Below are 20,364 nucleotides of genomic sequence, written 5' to 3'. Positions count from 1 at the left end.
TCGAAAGGCGGGAACGTATTTATACGGCAAGCAAGCATATCCGGTACGTACGCTCTGTCATGGGCTTAAATTCGAGGCCCATAATTGCTTCGAAGCCCACATTATCAACATATCCAGACCATATTTTGGGCCTCAATATTTCGCGTCTCAACGGACGGCCTTTTTTAATTTTCTTTTAATTTTCCTTTATTATTATTATTTTTTATTTTATTTTTTTTGTTAGGGAACGAAATGTGTGTTTCTCAAATTTATATAAATATCTATCAAAACACCGATAAAAATCTAAAAAAATATAGATTTAAAATAAAATTATTTATATTTTAAAATAAATATTGTATTGCCATTAATTATATTTTTTATTTTTTATTGCATTTATAAAATAATTTATATATAGAATAAAATCAATCCCTCGATATGATATTTTTCTATAGGTGGATTAAAGATTGGGGAAGCTAAACTACACGACAAATTATTTTTATTATGACATTTGTAAGTGAATAATTTTTTTTTTTTATCGACCGTATATGGTTTAGAGTCGAGCAACAACAAGAAAAGTTCATATACAAGTAGTAGTATTAAGACCATAAGCTACTGTTCTCGAGAAAATATCAGTTTTGACCTATGACTCGAAATAAAATTTTATTACGAATCTTCCTCTTTTTCAGACAGTACATATAAAAATTTTTTTGGTTCGAGAATATCGGTTCGGGACCCTTATGGATTAACTAGAAGGGCACAAACGGTAAATGTGTTGAATGATTTGATCGTTTTGTTCTCGAGAGTAAAGTATTTAGTCAACCTTAGACTTTTGTACTTTTTTTTTTTTTGTTGACTAAAAAATTTTGTTTTAGATATATATATATATATATATTTATATATTTATATTTATATTTATATATTGTAATTGAAGGTTATTTCGACAAAAAAAAAAAAAAACGATATTTTATTTTAGCTGGTTGGAACAAATAAAATCCATTACCGTACATCAAAAACATTGCGCGAAATGGAGGATCACCAGAGCGAGAGCGAAATCCGTGAAATTGAAGAAACCAGCTCGAACTCAGAGCTGCAACCTCTTCTTCAGAGCCAGAACCCGAGTTCGAATTCCAAAACAGTGAAAACGAAGGTTCCGGAGGTTGAGATCCATCTTTATCGGCAGGGCAAAGGTCCGATCGATGTGTTTAAATCAAGCCTTGGGGGTTGGGAACAAGACCAGCTCGAGGTCCGAGAGATTCTCGATAAATACGGCTTCAAAAGCGTTTTCGCCTTCAAACCTGACTCCGGTCGTGGCGTCCCGATTCGATTCAACCCTAGAAATGGTAGGTCTATATTGACTTACAGAGGTGGAGCCGAAATTTACATCGACGGAGAGCCTAAGGTAAAGATTCTCTGCTCTATTCATTTCAAATTGCGAAATTGATCATCTTTACTATATCTGCTACGTGGATCTCGATCTGTAACTATGGAACTGGTTGACCGAAGTTAAAGAGTGAAGAAAAACACTATACATAGTCTGTAATTGTTTGAAATTTAGTTTGTAGCTTTGTTTAGAGATATATAATGCACTCAAGTTTTGTTTGGTTTGAGTTGAGGTTTTAAGAATTGAAGATCTTATGGATGAGAATCATAAGACAGAATACAACCTATTTTTCTTGAATGTTGTAATTGGTGATATGTGGCTGTAAGTCTAGTCGATGGCTATACTCAAAGTAGATTTGAAACGAACGGGTAAAAGCCAGTTGATAATTGGTAATTTAGTCCTGAAGAATACCAAATGATACAATGTGAGCGAAAGTCCTACACTCTTGGAGATAGAACTTCTTGGTTCTTGATCAAGGTTGTCTCTAGTAAGCATGGGCTTAGCCTCGATCATTGGGATGTTCATGAGGTTGCTAATAGCACGAACTCCTCGATAGCTAGTTTTCAATGTTTGCCATGTTTTATTGAACTTTTGTTTTCTGTTTGGATGATAATCAGATTTGAGTTTAGGGGTATCATGGTATTGGCACTGGCACTAATTCAATCCTAGACCATTTTATCGTTCACCTACTTATCCGAAGAGTTCTTGTTTGAATCGCCTCATTTAACTTGGAAATGCTTGAGCTTCGTCTTATGAACCTCCTTGCCTTCTCCTTTTTCCACTAACATCTCTAAGAAGGTGAAGTTCTTTCTTTTCTTGCCAATTATCCTTGGTAAGATCCACAATGCTGTTGACTTTGAGAGGTTGTCGACCTTTGTGCCTTGGCTATCACGGTGTGTTATTTGCAATAAGGCAGTGGAGTATGTGAACCATATTCTTTTTAGGCGTATGTTAACGGCTCATAAGACGACATTTTAGTTTTTTTTTTAAAAAAGAAGAAAACGAAGAAGAAAGATAATTTGGGTATCCTACGATTCTGGAAAAGATTCGTGTTGAAGTTCACCTTAATGCTTCATTAGATCCACGAGTAAGTTTGAAATGACTTTTTAGTTGAGCTGTTCGTGGAGCCAAAAGAAATGTGTTTAATTAAACACATCTCCCTATTCTAAAAGTCAATGCCAAACAAACTCTTAGTATACTCATCTTTATCCTTCGTTTTACGATGGCTTGTTTTTGGAGCCCTTCCCTGTAATTCTTTCTTGGTTTAGAATTAATCCAGTCCCTTGTATGAATTGTTTATCACTCTATGAGTTGTTTCCTAGTATACAAGTTTAAACTTACTCATAGATTTGGCCACTAGTTTTATTTTTTCTGATAATTGTCGGTGTTCGGGCAGCTATGGTTGTATAGTGATCATTGAGGGCTTTTAGAGGATATGGGTTCAAGTCGTAGTGACAACCTACCTAGAATTTAATAACCTACAAGTGACCCTGTCAACTAAATATATTTAAGGTTAGGTAGTTGTCTTTGACATTAGTCGAAGCGTGTGCTAGTTGTCATAACACTTGCATACACGCACATAAACAGCGGGTGCTTGGGCTGGCATATGGTTAAAACTGTCTAATATTCTCCGAGTTGATTTCACGTGACAACTACTTTGAAGTGTAACTTTTTTCATTTGTACAGTGCTTAAAATTCCTACGTTGTAATTTTTAAGCATGCTTTCAAGAGGGAAGCTAGGATTTACTTCTGATCTTATTGCTAGGACAACCATACGATAAAATATATACCTCATTGACCAAGAAGTTTAATTGCAAGGTTACTGGTCGTATCAATGGATCCAGTTATCAAAGATTTCAATTTTCTCAAATTACCCTGTGACTGTCTGTTTTCCACATTGACTTATATTCTGCTCTTTATCTTTTCTTGAGCGGTATGTGTGTCGTGCGCGTGTGTATTCATTGATAGCGGGACTGTATTTCATGAATCAGATGAAATTACAATTAAGTAAAAGCGCCCTACACCAAGAGTTTAATGTACATTCATAGTTAAGAGAGTCAAAAGGAGTTTCCAAAGCATTAATGCTCTCCAATGGACTCTTTTGCTTCATTTGGTTTTTTGTGTTAGAATTGAACACACAAGTTTTTGTGAGTGTGAGTAGTTGCAGGGAGACGACTCATTTTTACTGAGCTAGTTTAAGTAAAAAAAAGGGAGATCCCATGTTGGTTGGGGAGGAGAACGGAACCGTCTTTATTAGGGTGTGGAAATCTCTCCATAGCAGACGTGTTTTAAAACCTTGAGGGAAAGTCCAAAGAAAACAATATCTGCTAGCGGTGGGCTTGGGCTTGGGCTGTTACAAAAAAGTCCTATTTCGTGTTCTTTTCCTCTTGATTTTTGGTCTTTGGTTATCGATGTCGTCCTAATTCATAGATGTTTTTCGATGCTAGGACAACCATATGATAAAAGCGTATTTAAGGCTGTGTTTGTCAACTGATTCAGTTGATGACGACCTTAACGTATTGGATGGTAACTGGAAAATGGATGCATATATGTTCTAATTTTGTTCGATTTTGTTCGCTTCGTTTTTATTTATTCTTTTGCATCATATTCTAGCACATAGCTAATTCCACATTTTCTCTCTTTACTACAGGATTCCCTGATCAAACCCGTAACCGGGATAGTTTTTGTCGTGGCAATTATTACCATTATGATAACGCTTCTCTCGACCTCAAGAAGCTCACAGGGATGGATGAAGACACTAAACATCACTGGGAACTTCCCTCCTTGGATTCTTGCTTGCGTCGTTATCGTCTTCACACGCTCGAGGAAGAGAACTAGGGACTTACTGAAGAAGTACGGTTGGTGAATCTCATTCTCCAGGCCTTCCTATGTTGATTACGGCAGGTAAAATCAATGTGTTATGTTGATTATTGTTTCTTGATTTGAAACCTTGGAAATAGAAGATAATGATACAATACAAATGGAACGTTCTTGGTCCATTGCTATCATAAATTCCCTGCCTGGATCTGATCTTTTGACGTGCCAAGGGTTTTTAATTAGGTTGAGTGACACATTTCATTAATTTGAGTTATTATATAGTTTGGATTTATGTGTATAACTTGTTTGTCATAACTTCAATTCACAATCTTAAACCTTCTCTTGCTCGTTTAAACTCGACTTACATAATTAGCCATGGTGAAGTTGAGTTTGAAAAAACGAGTATAAATAAGTTAAATTACCATCTTGCTCTTGCAATGGTTGATGAGAAGATTGAGAAGAATATCTATCAAGGTATTGAATTACAAATTTAATTCATAAACTTTCAATTTACATAAAATTTATGATTCATATCGAAAATATTAGATATCATATTGAAAATATTAGATATCACGTTTATTGAAAATTATTAATTTTATTTATTTAGAATTAATTAAATCATAAATTTAAGTAGACAATTAAAAATTATACTAAAATAGACTTAGTATATATATATATATATATATATATATATTAAACTATACCATATGAAATTTGAAACAAAAGAGATTCACTTAAATAATTAAATTAAGTAACTCTACTAAACCATAATAATTAAACTTAAATTAAAAATAATAATTAAAAATAATAACTAAATTTTATTTATAAAAAAAAACTCAATGGCTAAAAAAATAAAATACGGTCCAATCTTACACGATCTAAAGTTCAGCTTAAATTGTAGTCCAACAATCTAAGATTCCGTATTGGACTTGGATTGAGTCGATCCAATACTCGATAATAAAGTCCATAATATAATTCTTGGGCTTGGACCGACCAAACGCTCATTAGTTAGGGTTTATTTTTTCTTAATTAATATAGAAAAATATTGAAATTTGGGAGAGTGAAAATAAAATAAAATAAAAGCTTTTTATTCAAATTTGGAAATGAGTTACTAAAATTAAAGCAATTAAAAAGTCATTTAAAAAATGAAAAGTAAAAAAAAACTTAAATAGTTTATGTGTCAAATATAAATTTTAGTTATATAAAAATATAGATAATTTAATAAATGTCCATGTTTAGAATAAAATAAATAAGAAAAAGAATAATCATTTAATATTGGAATATTTTAAATATTAGAATATTCACTTGTCATACTTGACATTCAAGTAACGAATGGACACGTGTCATTAAGTTAAGCTCGAAGCTATACAATACGAAAAAGTTTGAAAAGTCCTCTTCTTTCCGGCAGTATAAAGGTATAAGTTTCGCTCCAATTTGCTTCTCTCTCTCTCCCTCTCTCCCCCTCTCCTCGGACGAATTCACGAAGGAAAAGATTAGGAAAGGAAAATAAAAACCAAAAAGAAAAATCTACAAATTTCCATTTTTGGAGAAGTTTAGAAACCCTAGTGATCCTGTGATCTTCTTCGGCTGTTCATCGGTAGACTGCCTCCGATTTCTGTTCTTCTATCTATCTAATTTATTTTGTTTCCGGCGGTGTTTTTTCGGTCTCGAGTCGGCGATGGCAACTCCAGTTACGGCACCGGCGGCTGTCGCTACAGTTCAAACGGCGGCGATTCCTCCGACTGACTCTGTCGCCACTGGAGGCGGATTCTTGAGTTCTTCATTGTATGTTGGCGATCTGGACCCGACTGTGGACGAGGGACAGCTTTTGGAACTGTTTAGCCAAGTGGCTCAGGTTGTCTCTATTAGGGTTTGCAGGGATCAGACAGGCAGGCAATCGCTTGGATACGCTTATGTTAATTTCAGCAATCATCAGGAAGGTTCGTTATTTCGTTTTTTATGTTTATATGCGTCTTTAATTTTTGTTCTGTAATTTCTGGATGATTTTGATATGCTTGAGTTTTGATTTTGATACTGCTGTGTTTTGTTCTGATTTTCTTCTTAGGCTATTGCATTTTGGAAATCGAAATTCGATGACTGAAAATTACGTTTAAAGAATTATTCTGGATATGTTTTGGGTTTCTGTTGTTATTGGATCAGTTTTTATTAAGTTATAGATTGATTCATACTGATACACACATTCAAGTTGGATATATATATTTTTTAAAGCATCTTTTGGTTCCAAAATTTAGGCATTGAGTCTCTTATTGTATCCTTTCATAAATTTTCTCAGCTTCCAGCGCCTTGAAACATTTGAATTTCAGCCCCATTAATGGGAAGCCTATCAGGATTATGATGTCGAATCGAGATCCTAGCATCCGAAAAAGTGGCCATGCAAATGTTTTCATCAAAAATCTGGACGCATCAATTGATAACAAGGCATTGCATGATACATTTGCTACCTTCGGTCCTATTCTTTCGTGTAAAGTTGCCATTGATAGCAATGGTCAATCAAAAGGGTATGGATTTGTGCAATTTGAAAATGAGATATCTGCAAACATTGCTATAGTTAGATTGAATGGCATGCTGCTCAATGATAAGCAAGTTTTTGTTGGACATTTTATTCGACGTCAGGAAAGGATTCAGGCAAATGGATCGACATTTACTAATGTTTATGTGAAGAATTTACTGGAAACTACCACAGCTGATGACCTAAAAAATCTTTTTGCTACACATGGTGCCATTACTAGTGCAGTTGTCATGACAGATTTGAAAGGGAAGTCCAAATGTTTTGGCTTTGTGAATTTCCAGAGCCCAGACTCTGCTGCTGCTGCAGTTGAAATGTTGAATGGTACCATCCTTGGTGATGAAAAGGTTCTGTATGTAGCCAGGGCTCAGAAGAAAGTAGAAAGGGAGGCCGAGTTGAAAGCAAAATTTGAACAGGAACGAAAGAGTAGATTTGAAAAATTACAAGGTGCTAATTTGTATATAAAAAACCTTGATGACCATATTGATGATGAGAAGCTCAAAGAGTTATTCTCTGAGTATGGAACAATCACATCATGCAAGGTTCGTTTTTCTTTTGGCAACCTCCACCGTCGAAGCCTACGTGTTGACTTTTGTATAGATAGCTCTATGATTATATTTTGTTGATTTCTATGCCTGATTGAATTATTGCCAGGTTATGCTTGACCAAAATGGACTGAGCAAGGGATCTGGTTTTGTAGCATTTTCTTCACCAGATGAAGCAACGAGAGCCGTAAATTTGTTTATTTTTTTCATTACGATCTACTTCTGGGTGTTCTATATCCGAATATGATATGAAAATGGAAACTAACTTTTCTGTTTCTTTTGTATTCTTTAGTTGAATGAATTGAATGGAAAAATGAAGGGAAGGAAACCTCTGTTTGTGGCTGTTGCCCAGCACAAAGAAGAGAGAAAGGCTCGGCTCCAGGTGTGATTTTTATTCTCGAGGAATGGTCTATCGTTCAAGTTTTTTTTCCCTATGATGATTTCAGTTCTGGATTTAATAACGTGGCGTTTTGATATCTATATCCAATTATGCGAATTTTGATAGTCCCATGTGGTGGATCGAAATACTTATTTACTAGTATTTTGCGAGCGAGTTGTGGCTTTATCATGCATTTTCTATAATGTGTCAATCCTTTGAATTCTGGTAATAGCATATATTCTTGTGTGTTCAGGCTCAATTTGCTCAAGCCAGAGCAGCTGGCGCAATATCGTCTTTGCCTTCAGGAATTCCAGGGTTTCATCCAGGTGCACCACGCCTTGCACCTCAGCAGCTGTATTATGGTCAGGGAAATCCCGGGCTGGTGCCCTCACAGCCTGCTGGATACGGCTTCCAGCCTCAACTCATGACCGGAATGCGACCTGGTATGGGTCCAAACTTCATCTTGCCTTACCAGTTTCAGAGACAAGGACAGCCCGGGCCACGTCCTGGGATGAGGCGAGGTGGAAATTCGCAACCATTTAATAAGCAGCAGCAGGTAACGTTGTTAAGATCATCTGTCTACTCGCTATTTTTTTAGTGTCAGTTTCATTAGTAGATACCATTTCAATGTTTGTGCTGCATTTGTCTGCGATTTTGCATTACCGAGATCTATTAAAATCCTTCCTAAGAGTTTTTTCGAGGGGGTCAAACCGTTGAAGCCTATGTAGAAATTTATGTACTTCGTTACCGAGTTTCTTTCCTTTTTCTTTCATTTCTTCTGATGTTTGTGTGGACTTGTTTCTTGAATCCAGTCACTGCTCCGTGGCACTGGACAAGGTTTTAGTTACATGAACAATGTACGGAATGGATTAAAGCCACCCGTCCTGCCCCCTGTTCTGCCTCAAGCCGTTGTTGGTCCAGTGATGCCTCTGACTTTTGATACTTCTGGAGTGTCTAGCTCCCCTATTGACGTCCAGCGATCAAGGGTCGTGCCTTCATCAACACTCGCTTCTGCATTAGCTTCTGCTTCACCCGAAAACCAACGTGTGGTATGTCACCATTTTTCTTTCCTTCATTAGAGAAGAATGAAATCATATCCGTAAGATGAGACATGTCAAAAACTACACTTTCTACATTATATTGTTACAGATGCTCGGCGAGCAGCTGTATCCACTTGTGGAATGTCTCGAGCCAGGTCATGCAGCAAAGGTTACTGGCATGTTGCTGGAAATGGACCAACCCGAGGTCCTTCATCTCATCGAGTCACCGGATGACTTGAAGAGTAAGGTGGCTGAGGCAATGGAAGTCCTCCACAAAGCTTCATCGGAACCCGAGCTATCTGATCAGCTCGGTGCATTGGCCCTGGCCAAATGAACAAAGACCGAAAATGAGAGCACCGGTTCCCGGGTCATCAATTTTCCTTCAAGCATTCTTTATTCTGCGCGGTGAACGTATGTGTGGTTTGGGGTTTATCCTTTCCTTTTCTTTTTATCTTCCTTCCATAACTGTCTAGGTTATTGTCTATTTTTTGCAGGGTCTTGACGGGCAGCTATATTTTATTTAATTCTAGTTTTGAATGCTTTAGAATTTTGTTTGATTTTGTTCAACCTTTGATGACAGATTCCTTCCTTTTGGATTTTTTAAACTATGGTTTCATATGTTTGCTTTTGCTAATATTTTGAGTCTATTTCATATTATTATTATTGCTCAAGATTCATGGCTGTCTTGATGACCATCGGTCATCGGTCATCGGTCATCTCGGGTGCGATATTAATGCTAAATCCAAGCATGATATCGAGGAGTCCGAAATTGAAAGGTTTCAGTTGCAGGATATTTGAAAGAACTTGCCCCTCTCTGATTCAGGTACTATGGGAACATATATTTATGATCCTTTAGCAATGAATATTTTTGTGGTGAGCGGTCGTTTGCCTTCCATCGACAATTGGCTCTTCGAAGCTTTGTCGGGTTGGAGGATGCCCAAAAGGGCTAGTTTGTTGTGGTCGTGTCTAGGGCATTGATGTGGCACGTATGGTTAGAAAGGAATCAATGATTGTTTTTGTAACAGCTCAAGCTCATCGCTAGTAGACACTTCCTCTTTGGCTTTCTCTTTCGAACTTTCCCTCAAAGTTTTTAAAACATATCTGCTAGGGAGAGATTTCCATATCTTTGTAAAGAATATTTCGTTCTCCTCCCCATCCAATAGTATCTCACAATCCACCTTCCTCCAAGGTCCAACATCCTCGTTGACCCATTCTTCTCTTCAATCGATACGAGATCTCACAGTTTTCTTCTATAAATTCTTTCAGTAGAAATGTAGAGCTCACTGCTTCCCTCCGAGGTATAGTAGAAGGAAATTCTTTTGTGATTACAACCTTTCTACTATTTTCAACCATTGGAAAGCGTTCTTATAGCTCGTCCTTCGGAGCTCGAAGTCATTGTCATTTGAAATGATAGTCTTGAAGATGTCCATGCCATTCCCTCTGTTCTGTTGCCATATTTTCTTCATCTCTGGCTCCGCCGTTGTCTTCTTCGGTTAAGTATTCACTCTACTTGGAAGAAGGCCCTCTTACCTTCACTAATATGCAACTTCTTGTTCTTGCATTTTTTGTCGATCTTTCGAGATGCCTTTACTCTCCATTCTGATGCTTGAATCTTCAATGGCGACTCGGAGATTTGAACGTCATCTACAAATTTACGACTGTTTTTGCTCAACTTTTTGTGTTGGAAAGTTGCAAGTATTAGAATCATACTCATAGTTTAACCTTTGGAGCTCGAATGCTGAAACGCCTGTTCTCCATTTTGAGGCGTGAATGGCTGATGGCTATTTACAAAATCGTGACCTATTTCTCGTTCGTTTCCTCCACTTTGGCTGTGATCTTCTTCCAAATCAAGGTACTCACTCCGACCACTGCGTCCTTTTCTCCTCACACTGCCGGCAATCTGATCTTCGTCAACAATTCTTCCATCCAGTATCTCATCGACTTCCGTCTGTTCATCCGCATATTGCTAATACATATTGAAGCTCTGTTCGAATTTACAGATGTCTTTCCCCAATAGGTGCGTGAGCAAAACACCTTCTGCATCGATTGTTCCTCGTTGCACGCTGAATAGATCCACTCATTCCCGCTCCTCCGCTGCCACTTCTCACCTAAATCGAAACCACCGCCATTACAGAAGTCACAGAGAGAAACGCAGAAGGAAATGAGAAACAGAGAGAGACGAAACGAGATCAGTGACGATGAAGGTCCACAGGTAAGAGAACTGGTAACACCATACGACGATGAAGATAGATCCACTCATTCCCGCTCCTCCGCTGCTTCTTCACCTAAATCGAAACCACCGCCATTACAGAAATTACAGAGAGAAACACAGAAGGAAATGAGAAACAGAGAGAGACGAAACGAGATCAGTGACGATGAAGATCCACAGATAAGAGAACTGGTAACACCATACGACGATGAAGATAGATCGTCGACATGCCCTACTTTTACAGATTTTGATTCGATTTTTCTGTGTTTGTTTGTGTTTCAATTTGAAGGAATCCACGGGAAATTTTGGCGCCAAATTCCTTTTGAAATTTGGGCCATCCCTGTCTCGTTCGTGGCCAATTTTAGCAGATGGGCTTCTCGTTTCAGGCTCATATTCAAACTCATGGGCCATTCAATTAGGGTTTTCATCAATGCTCCCGAGGTCAATCATGGTAACTTCAAATTATTAAAAAAATGGTAAAAATATCTCGCTATTTTATTTATTAAAAAAAATCAAGCCTATAATAAGGTATAAATTGTCAAATTTATCAATGTATAAAGTTTAATTTATATATTATATACTTATTATTACGTTATATTTAAAATGACTATTTTAGTTAGATGAATCTCCTGTCTCATAAATTATAGAAGTCTATTTATCATTATATTACACAAGACGGTGCCGTCCAATTTCGAGTGCATTTCTTCATAGTTAAATTTAATAATACACCCTAACGATGTTGTCTACCTAATAAAATATTTGCTCGGTGGTTGAAATCGTTGAAGTCGGTAAAAACCCATTTGCCTAGTTCTTACATCTACTTAATCGTTCAAGTCGGTAAAAACTCATTTATCCAGTTTCTTATCTCTACTCAATCGTTCAAGTCAACGAGGACTCACTTGTCTAGTTTCTTAGTTCAAGTCAACGAGGACTCACTTGTCTAGTTTCTTATATCCCTTAATCGTTAATGTCGGTAATAACTCACTTGCCTAGCTTCTTATATTGACTTAATCATTCAAGTCGATGAGGACTCACTTGCCTAGTTTTTTATGTCTACTTAATCGTCCATGTCAGCGAGGACTCATTTGCCTAGTTTCTTATATCTCTTAATCGTTAATGTCAGTAAGAACTCACTTGTCTAGTTTCTTATATCGACTTAATCATTCAAGTCGGTGAGGACTCATTTGCCTAGTTTCTTATGTCTACTTAATCGTCCATGTCGGTGAGGACTCATTTGCCTAGTTTTTTGTGTTTATTTAATTGTTCAAGTCGATGATGACTCACTTATCTAGATTTTTGTATTTACTTAATTGTTCCGGTCCGTGAAAATTGAGTTACCTAATTTCTTATTATATTACTTAGTTTAAAAGGTGACCGTTCAAATGGTAAGTTCCAAGGATAATTAATATTTACTAATAAGGTAAGAAGATGAAACTTTGAAAGAAAACCAAATTACTATTTTGTAAATTAAACAAAAAAAAAACGTTTAAATTAAATTAAGATTTACAGGGAGGACTCATTTTTAGAACAGACCAACTTTGCGCCGATCCCTATCGTCGTTCATGGCACTCCATTCTCACATTGAGAGAGTGCTCTGGAACCAGGACCAGATTTCGGCTCGAGTCGCCGACCTCGCCTCCCAAATCTCTGCCGACTTCTCTGAAACCTCTTCGCCGCCGGTCATCGTCGGCGTCGCCACTGGAGCCTTCATCTTCCTGGCTGACTTGGTCCGTCTCATCAATCTTCCAATCACTCTCGACTCTGTTCGGGTCGAATCTTACGGTGTTGGTACTGAGTCTAATGGTTCTCCTAGAATTTCGTCGGACTTGAAAGTGGATGTCAAGAACAAGCACGTAATTCTGGTATTTGCCTTCTATCTTTCTCGCTCCGTCTATGTTTTCGCCTAATACGCCATTGAATCTTTGTGTTTGGATTTTCCTTTTTCTCTTCCTGCGCCCTAAGTGACTGTGCCGCACTTATTCTCCTTGATTAAGTCAGCAACTCAAACTCGGATTCCCGGTGGCACAAGGGGCCTTTCTCTGTCATTCTTGGTATTTTTTGTTTGATTTTTTGCCTAACTACTCCGGCTTACGTGGTGGCCTTGGACTTCCTTTTTCGGTGCTTTTCTTCGCTTCATGCCTCTATACTGAATCGCTGATGCTTGGTGGAGTTTCTGGTAAAGGTAGATTCTGTTCAAATGTGGGTATTCTTTTTTAGGAAGTTTTGCATGCCAGGTTTTTACTACTCGGGTGGGAAAGAAAATAGGGTTATTGAAATTAGATTCTGAATTCATCAAATTTGGCATAGATTTGAAAGTACTTTTCAATCCATGAAATAAGGCAAAGAGTACGGTCCGATTAAAAGTTAATCGAGGTTAAGATCATACTCCAGATCAATGTTGGTTTGGAACAATTATATGAACCTTACTGATATGAACACTTTAAAAAAACTTCATAAAAGACTATAAAATTTGTCACTCTCTCCATCTAAAAATTAATCTGATCAGGATCGAGTATATATTTGAAGAGAGAAATTATGACTTAGTCCTTGTTTTCCTCTTTGAAGGAGCTCTGAATCTTAGATTTTTATTTTCTTTTCGATTCTTAGCATTGGGAGGTCTATTTGTACTGTTCTTGACTTTGGGTGGAATTCTAGGCAACCCCTAGTGTATCCTTTGAGCTGTTAACAAAACCATTTGATTCCTCTAAAAAAATATGAAGTTATAAACCGATTTTCTCAAGAACTTGTCAAAACAGGAGGATTGCCCATTTGGATTAAACAGAAAAAATATGAATGTTCATGCCTTTAGCTAATCTGCCCTTCGCTATTCTACTCAGTTAAATCTCCTTGAGAGGTGGGCCTCTCTTTCATGGTCTTTATGTTCTTCAAGAACATGTGTTTCTTCTTTTGTGTCAGCATTTAATAGAGTGATTGTCTTTCTGTATTTGATATGGGTTACTGTTGATACAAATACTAGTTTACTGATACTTGTCCATTGAGAATGATTCATTGCTCCCATAATTCTTGTAAAGCATATTTAGCATATTCTTGACTTTTATAATGAATCTCCTTTTAGGTTGAGGATATTGTAGATTCTGGAAATACTTTATCATGTCTCCTTGCTCATATGGAGGCAAAAGGGGCTTCATCTGTATCAGTATGCACTTTTCTTGATAAACCAACTAGACGAAAGGTTCATTTTCAGCTAGTCGGTGAAGGAAAGTTCTACCATGGGTTTGAAGTAAGTTGAAATGGATTATTTAGCCATTTTGTTTTTAGTTTTTGAAATTTATGCTTGCTTTCTCACAATTTCTTTGAAGAAAAACATTTGAATTCCTAATCAAATTCCAAAACAACAAGAACATTTCTCTGTTTTTCTCATTTTTTGGTTTCAAAACTGGCTTCAATTTTCGAAAACCAAAGAAACTCATGAGGCGAAAGTAGTGTTTTTAGCCTAATTTTCGAAAAGAAAAAGCCAAATAATTGTGAGATCCCACATCGGTTTTGGAGGAGAATGAAGCATTTTTATGAGAGTATGAAAACCTCTCCTTAGCAGGCACATTTTAAAAACTTTGAGAGAAAGTCCGAAAGGAAAAACCCGAAAGAGAAAGCCCAAAGAGAACAATATCTGCTAGCGGTGGGTTCAGGCTGTTACAAGTTAACTACAAACACTATCTATCTTTTTTCTTCATATCGAAGATTTCATGACTATTTTCCAACCAATAGATAAATGAAAGCGCCACAATCACCAATCTCACATTCTTGGGTTGCCATTACTTGATTCTAATTTCTTAGATGGTTTTGTTTTGAGCAGTGTCCAGATTACTTTGTCGTGGGCTACGGAATGGACTTTGCAGAACTGTACAGAAATTTACCATATATTGGCGTTTTGAAGCCTGAATGTTACCAGTGAATGATTAAATCCAACCTCTCTGTAAGGGAAGCATTCTAATTTACTGCTTAATTGCTGTCTTTTTAGTGTTGAAATTGCAATGTTTTGAGTATCTACCCATCAACCCTCCCCACATGCATCGCTATGCCTTGGAAAAGCAAGACATAGCAGCAAATGATACTGAATTTTGAGCCAGTTCTTGAATCTCTTCTTTTACTCTTTTGAGAGCCTTTGTGAAATTTGGTGCACTTGTTTGTTTCTTTATTTTCGACTCTTAGGACCCAGCTAGCTGAAAATCAAATTTTATTAGAAGCTTGGTCTAAAATTCCTGAAAAATTAGCTCCGGGAATAATCCCGGAAAAGGTGGATTATTCAGAGCAGGTTTCATGAACAATGGCGATGGAATAGCTGTTTGGTGGTCAGGCCACCCTCTTTTTAAAGATAAAGAAGGGTTCGAACTTTTTGTTCGTGACATGTCGACCTTTTTTGAAACATTTTTAGTTGTTTTGATAGACGGAAACGAATTGTTAGAGCGAAAAATCCACCATTAGGGCTGCCTTATAAAATTCTTTCATCCAAGCATTGGAAATGATGATGATATCAATGAATGTTCAAATAATTATTTGTATTATAACAATAATAATAGTTTTTTTTAGTTTAAATCTCATTTGATCCCAATTTTTTTTAGATAATTCTATTTTTATTTTGATCATTTAAAATAATGGGTTTGAACTATATTTATTTTAGTTTCAAGTATCTGTATTAATTATTTTGTTTTTGTTTTTATTTTTATTTTATTTATTATTTATTATTTTATGAATACTACTTTCACTTATGAGTTTGTTTTTAAAATTAAGTTTTTGAAAATTGAAAGATTTTTTTTATTTATCATAATAAATTAATTAAGAAGAAATCAACATACAATTTAAAAATAAAAAATATATTATGAATATCATTGTTAAAAGAAATATATTATGAATATCAAATCGTTTATTTCGCTTCAAATTTAAAATTCTTTTTAATTTCGCCTAGTAAATGTAATTTTACCTAATATAAAATGTAAGAAAATAAATGTAATTTTTAAAAGAAAATACTATTATTGATTTTTTAAGAAAATAAATGTAATTTCGCCCCAAAATCAAATTTAATAAATTGACTAAAAATGAACGATAAATATCGGTAACTTACGAAATTTGAAATACGTGACCTAACAATTGAACCAGAGGCAGGTTGAACGGCCGAGCAGCACCGCCATGGGAAGTAGAAGGAAAGCTCTTCTCGAGCTCTACCACTATGTGAACAGCCTCTCATGTCCAACGAAAGGGAACGTTTTCCACAATCCGGTAAACTCCACGAACGCTTTCTTAGCTTCTCGATATTTTTCCTCTTCCTTCTCCAGAACCTTAACAACGGAGAATGATCGACCGCCACGAACGGACAGAGAAGCGATGCTTCTTGAAAAGTTCAGGAACAGGAAACTCAAAGGCTCGTCGAATATCTCGAGAGAATCATTGAGTTCTAACTCTGCTGTGAAAGGGAGTGGGAACGGAGGTGAGAAGGTGATGACAGGTTTCAAGGAGTTGGGGCTTTATAATGAAGTGGCGGAGGCTGCGGAAGGGATGGGATTCTTTGTTCCTTCTGAGTTGCATTGTGTAGGGATTCCAGCTCTTTTGGAAGGGAAGAATGTGGTATTGGGATCTCTTTATGGACCAGAAAGGGCTTTAGCTTACTTGTTGCCTCTCATTCAGGTTCTTCTTCTTTTATCAATTTGAATCTAATTATCCTTTGGCACTTAATGAATTTATGATGGCGTTGAGTTCATAATATCATTCAAAAGTGTATTTGATGGAGATGTCTGTTACTGTTTGACCATTTCTTGATTAGAACAGATTAAAAGTATAGGCTACTCTAATTTTAAATATGTTTTGGAACATGTGCATTTGAATTTTGTGTGCTTCAATATTAATTTGACTAATGAGGCTCCATATGTGGAAGATTAATATGATATAAGGAAGAAATTACATTGGAGATCCTGGACCTTTGTTCAGTTGAACGACATATAGATGGAAATTTGAACTTTCAACCGTTTCGCTTTTAATCGATGATATAATGTGATGAGATCCCACGTCGGTTGGGAGGAGAACAAAACATTTTTTATAAGAGTGTGGAAACCTCTCCCTAGCAGACGTATTTTAAAAACCTAGAGGGGAAATGCCAAAGAGAACAATATTTGTTAGCGGTGGGATTGGACTGTTACAAATGGTATCAAAGCCAGACACTAGGTGATGTGCCAGCGAGGAGGCTAAGCTCCTAATGGGGTGGACACAATGCGATGTGCCAGCAATGACGCTGGACCTCGAAGGGGGTGTATTGGGAGGTCCCCACATTGATTGGAGAAGAGAACGATTGTCAGCGAGGACGCTGTACTTAGAAGGTGAGTGGATTGTGAAATCTCACATTGATTGGGGAGGAAAACAAAACATTCTTTATAAGGGTGTGGAAACCTCTTCCTAGTAGACGCATTTTAAAAACTTTGAGGGAAGCCTGAAAGCGAAAGTCCAAAGAGATTTTCACTCTCCTCACCGTGCCTTTTATTTGATTTGCATTTGGAATGTTTTAATATTCCAAATTCCATCTAGATTTGAATAAAGTACAGAATTAAAATGCTTGTTCACTTTCATGATCTTTTCCCCCATTGTTATGTCTACAATTGGCTCTTATTAGAATCTAAAAAGAGATGCAAAAACAAATGGTGTAAGGTCCAAGCATCCTCGAGCCTTCGTTATGTGCTCAACCACGGAGCTATCTGACGAGGTATCGCTTTCAGACCTTCATGAATAAGATGTTAAGTCCAACTACAGTTTGGTTGACATAAGAATATCACCCTGCAGGTGTTTCAGATGGCGAAGTTCATCAGCAATTACAAGCAGTTGAAAACTGCAAAGGACAATGGTTTTGGTCAATTAGAACTTCAGAATGGTGCATCGGATGTCTCGATCGGCCTGTTAATCGGCACCCCTAATGAGGTCTCTGAACTCATTGAAGACGGGAGCGTGGTTTCGGATGAAATCAAGTACTTGGTATGCTGTCAACTATTCATACTACATCTCTAAAAATAAATTTTATCTGAAGTTTTCTTGGACAGTAATTGAAAAGAATAAACTGTTCCTTGCTCTGTTTAAGCCGCAGATATCACATCTTCTAGGATTGACCCTTCTTATTTTTGATAATCTGCTATAATTTTCAGTTATTTCTGCTTAAAATATGCTAGGTTGCTAATTTAGATACGAAACTGTGATGTCCCACATTGGTTGGGGAGGAGAACAAACCACCATTTAATAAGGATGTGGAAACATTCCCCTAGCAGACGCGTTTAAAAGCCTTGAAAGGAAGCCCGAAAGGGAAAGCCTAAAGAGGACAATATCTGCTAGTAGCGGATCTAGGTCGTTAAAATTGGTATCAGAGCCAGACACCGGACGATGTGCCATCCTTCTCGCTGTTCCCCGAAGGGGGTAGACACGAGGCAGTGTGCCAGTAAGGACACTGGGCCCCAAAGGAGGGTGGATTTTGGGGCGGTCTCACATCGATTGGAGGAAGGAAAGAGTGCCAGCGAGGACGCTGGGCCCCGAAGGGGGTGGATTGTGATGTCTCACATTGGTTGGGGGAGGAGAACAAACCACCATTTATAAGGGTGTGGAAACCTTCCCCTGGCAGACGCGTTTTAAAGCCTTGAAAGGAAGCCCAAAGAGGGACAATATTTTCTAGCAGTGGATCTAGGTCGTTACAGAAATTATACCGATATCTGGGTTCATATTCTCAGGAAACCATCAAGATTGTGATTTTTTATATTGTTCTTATGAAACAGGTATTGGATGAGTTGGACACAATGTTCGATCTAGGCTTTGGCCCCAACATTAAAAAGATTTTAACTTCAGTAAAACAATCTACATCAAGACACTGCAATCAAAAGTGTCAATCTGTTGTGGTCACCTCGACGTTGATTAAGGTTATTTACTCTACTTTGCCTCGTTACCAGATATAAAATTTTGTGCATCGATACACACGGGTTGGTTCATGAAACTTTTTCTCCGAGTTAATAATTTGTCGTATAAATTATAGATGTTGCACGAACAACATTCGTCCCTTGTGGAGTCTCTTAAGCGAAGCGATGGAGGAGAGATTGCTGCTATGCTTCTTGAAATCGAGGAAGAAGAGGCGTTCCATCTTATGGAATCTCCAGATACTCTGAAATGTAAACTTGCGGATGCGGTCGAGTCACTTCGTGTGTCCACAAATAGAACTTAAAACTTGATATCGACTTGTTTCACGCGATTGCACGTAACTTTGAAAGACTGAATACGAATGGGCTGTTGTTTTTGTGTTTTTGGTGATAAAATTATCATTTCATTGCAAGATTGATTACATTCCAGGGGTTTGAAAGATACAAGGCTGCATAAAATGGCGAGTTCTTAGGGAGCGGACAGAAAAACAAATGAAAAGGTAGATTCTGAGATCATATTTTGTCTGTGATTGTCAATGTTTCTCTTCACTTCCAGGTGAGTAGAGGAAGCTGAGTTCTAGCAGGGGTTACGACGTTTCCATTGGAGTCGTATAATATGACGCCCGAGAAGTCCGGTAGCTGACACTTCCCACCCATGAGTATGTTCTTCTCCCACACAGCAGCTCGTTGCTCTCTGCTGAAGAACATCTCGTCGTTGCCATTCTCCGGCTCGGGGGCATTCACAACACAGGTATTCACTCGTTGCGTAGTCACGACTGTCGCTTCTTGGTTAAGCTCTATTACAGGATCCTCAAACTCATAGCCATAATCCAAGCAAGCATTCCAGCGATGACGCCATTTCCGAGCGTGGGAAGCACACATAAACAATGCAAAAGCACACAAGAGAAGGCTCGCACCAGCCATGCCAACCTGAGCTGTGGCTTGTGAAGAATGCATCATCATTTGTAGTTGCCTTGCCATTTTGGGGAAATCTGAAAGCTAGTTTGAAGGCAACAGGTATTTATACAACGTTGGGTAAGTGGGGCCGTTGGTTTTGGAGGTTTTGTTGACCTGATTTGTGGTTTGGTGACCATTCTCCACTCATCTCTGCTTCTGATTAACTTTGCATTAATTTATTAATCCAACAACTCTTGACGGAGTTATAATCTTTTTCATGATTTTGGATGCATGTCCAATAATTAAATGTTGTTTTTATTATATATTTGTGTTATTGTATTATATAATACATGTACTATTTTAAATTTAATAACTCGGTACGGTTAGATTAGTGACCAAACTGACCGTTTGACATTGTGTTTGTCAAAGGTATCTAAACTTGTCTCGGGAAATAGTTGTTCATATTGATGAGGAGGAATGTATGGATCCCCAAGAAGAGAGGAGCTAAGGTAGTCTCGAGACTGTCTGGATCTCACAAGTGAATAGAAAGTTGGATCTACTCAGATTTTCAAATTTTAGGGAATTTCTAAAATATTTTCTACAAATTTTGAAAATGCGTTTTTATCCTTCCCGTATTTTTATTAAGAAAATAATCTGTGTAATTTTTTATTCCACTCTATTCTTTGTCTCACTAATTT

General features: G+C 37.3%; 6 protein-coding genes across 8 annotated transcripts; 4 read left to right on the top strand and 2 right to left on the bottom strand.

Annotated features, from left to right (window-relative positions):
* The first annotated feature begins 950 nt into the window (after positions 1-950).
* On the top strand, positions 951-4,498 carry LOC111461110. 2 transcript variants are annotated; one of them, XR_002713531.1, is made up of 4 exons: positions 951-1,378; positions 4,011-4,243; positions 4,280-4,400; positions 4,440-4,498. XR_002713531.1 is itself a non-coding variant. In XM_023104601.1 (3 exons), the coding sequence occupies exons 1-2, from the start codon at positions 1,004-1,006 to the stop codon at positions 4,224-4,226; spliced, it is 591 nt and encodes a 196-aa protein (XP_022960369.1). In that variant the 5' UTR covers positions 951-1,003; the 3' UTR covers positions 4,227-4,245; positions 4,282-4,398. The 2 variants fall into 2 exon arrangements, 1 of the variants encoding a protein (XP_022960369.1); XM_023104601.1 differs by lacking the exon at positions 4,440-4,498 and having other exon boundaries at positions 4,011-4,245; positions 4,282-4,398.
* A 1,122-nt stretch (positions 4,499-5,620) lies between these two features.
* Positions 5,621-9,302, top strand: LOC111461096 (polyadenylate-binding protein 3). Of its 2 annotated transcripts, XM_023104586.1 has the most exons (8): positions 5,856-6,117; positions 6,471-7,246; positions 7,359-7,436; positions 7,542-7,631; positions 7,882-8,184; positions 8,441-8,677; positions 8,778-9,050; positions 9,083-9,302. In XM_023104586.1, the coding sequence occupies exons 1-7, from the start codon at positions 5,856-5,858 to the stop codon at positions 9,000-9,002; spliced, it is 1,971 nt and encodes a 656-aa protein (XP_022960354.1). In that variant the 3' UTR covers positions 9,003-9,050; positions 9,083-9,302. The 2 variants fall into 2 exon arrangements, with proteins under 2 accessions (XP_022960347.1, XP_022960354.1); XM_023104579.1 differs by having other exon boundaries at positions 5,621-6,117; positions 8,778-9,302.
* Positions 9,303-10,129: 827 nt separating this feature from the next.
* LOC111463137 lies at positions 10,130-10,732 on the bottom strand. The gene is made up of 3 exons (XM_023106970.1): positions 10,667-10,732; positions 10,391-10,616; positions 10,130-10,312 (listed from the first exon to the last, which is right to left on the bottom strand). Exons 1-3 carry the CDS (start codon positions 10,709-10,711, stop codon positions 10,170-10,172), a joined length of 414 nt encoding a protein of 137 aa, XP_022962738.1. The 5' UTR covers positions 10,712-10,732; the 3' UTR covers positions 10,130-10,169.
* A 1,644-nt stretch (positions 10,733-12,376) lies between these two features.
* LOC111456203 (hypoxanthine-guanine phosphoribosyltransferase) lies at positions 12,377-15,008 on the top strand. The gene is made up of 3 exons (XM_023098012.1): positions 12,377-12,739; positions 13,954-14,118; positions 14,692-15,008. Exons 1-3 carry the CDS (start codon positions 12,440-12,442, stop codon positions 14,788-14,790), a joined length of 564 nt encoding a protein of 187 aa, XP_022953780.1. The 5' UTR covers positions 12,377-12,439; the 3' UTR covers positions 14,791-15,008.
* A 910-nt stretch (positions 15,009-15,918) lies between these two features.
* LOC111460659 (DEAD-box ATP-dependent RNA helicase 39-like) lies at positions 15,919-19,074 on the top strand. The gene is made up of 5 exons (XM_023103874.1): positions 15,919-16,517; positions 17,494-17,583; positions 17,661-17,849; positions 18,635-18,775; positions 18,889-19,074. The coding sequence occupies exons 1-5, from the start codon at positions 16,023-16,025 to the stop codon at positions 19,072-19,074; spliced, it is 1,101 nt and encodes a 366-aa protein (XP_022959642.1). The 5' UTR covers positions 15,919-16,022.
* A 241-nt stretch (positions 19,075-19,315) lies between these two features.
* Positions 19,316-19,750, bottom strand: LOC111460648. Its single transcript, XM_023103864.1, has one exon. The coding sequence runs from the start codon at positions 19,748-19,750 to the stop codon at positions 19,316-19,318; it is 435 nt and encodes a 144-aa protein (XP_022959632.1).
* Between the last annotated feature and the right edge of the window lie 614 nt (positions 19,751-20,364).

The sequence above is a fragment of the Cucurbita moschata genome, unplaced genomic scaffold (genome assembly GCF_002738365.1).
Source record: "Cucurbita moschata cultivar Rifu unplaced genomic scaffold, Cmos_1.0 Cmo_Scf00002, whole genome shotgun sequence".
NCBI lineage: Eukaryota > Viridiplantae > Streptophyta > Magnoliopsida > Cucurbitales > Cucurbitaceae > Cucurbita > Cucurbita moschata.
Note: the sequence above shows the minus strand (reverse complement) of the source record. Positions and strands in the feature narration are given on the sequence as shown.

Excerpts from the sequence above, each read along its gene's own strand:
- LOC111461110 (XM_023104601.1), top strand. The coding sequence starts at position 1,004 with ATGGAGGATCACCAGAGCGAGAGCGAAATCCGTGAAATTGAAGAAACC. Across the intron at positions 1,379-4,010 it reads ACATCGACGGAGAGCCTAAG|GATTCCCTGATCAAACCCGT; the intron begins GTAAAGATTCTC and ends TCTTTACTACAG.
- LOC111461096 (XM_023104579.1), top strand. The coding sequence starts at position 5,856 with ATGGCAACTCCAGTTACGGCACCGGCGGCTGTCGCTACAGTTCAAACG. Across the intron at positions 7,247-7,358 it reads GAACAATCACATCATGCAAG|GTTATGCTTGACCAAAATGG; the intron begins GTTCGTTTTTCT and ends AATTATTGCCAG. Across the intron at positions 8,678-8,777 it reads CACCCGAAAACCAACGTGTG|ATGCTCGGCGAGCAGCTGTA; the intron begins GTATGTCACCAT and ends ATATTGTTACAG.
- LOC111463137 (XM_023106970.1), bottom strand. The coding sequence starts at position 10,711 with ATGCAGAAGGTGTTTTGCTCACGCACCTATTGGGGAAAGACATCT. Across the intron at positions 10,617-10,666 it reads CCTATTGGGGAAAGACATCT|ACGGAAGTCGATGAGATACT; the intron begins GTAAATTCGAAC and ends GCGGATGAACAG. Across the intron at positions 10,313-10,390 it reads TCAGCATTCGAGCTCCAAAG|ATGACGTTCAAATCTCCGAG; the intron begins GTTAAACTATGA and ends GTAAATTTGTAG.
- LOC111456203 (XM_023098012.1), top strand. The coding sequence starts at position 12,440 with ATGGCACTCCATTCTCACATTGAGAGAGTGCTCTGGAACCAGGACCAG. Across the intron at positions 12,740-13,953 it reads AGAACAAGCACGTAATTCTG|GTTGAGGATATTGTAGATTC; the intron begins GTATTTGCCTTC and ends ATCTCCTTTTAG. Across the intron at positions 14,119-14,691 it reads AGTTCTACCATGGGTTTGAA|TGTCCAGATTACTTTGTCGT; the intron begins GTAAGTTGAAAT and ends TGTTTTGAGCAG.
- LOC111460659 (XM_023103874.1), top strand. The coding sequence starts at position 16,023 with ATGGGAAGTAGAAGGAAAGCTCTTCTCGAGCTCTACCACTATGTGAAC. Across the intron at positions 16,518-17,493 it reads ACTTGTTGCCTCTCATTCAG|AATCTAAAAAGAGATGCAAA; the intron begins GTTCTTCTTCTT and ends GGCTCTTATTAG. Across the intron at positions 18,776-18,888 it reads TCACCTCGACGTTGATTAAG|ATGTTGCACGAACAACATTC; the intron begins GTTATTTACTCT and ends TATAAATTATAG.
- LOC111460648 (XM_023103864.1), bottom strand. The coding sequence starts at position 19,750 with ATGGCAAGGCAACTACAAATGATGATGCATTCTTCACAAGCCACAGCT.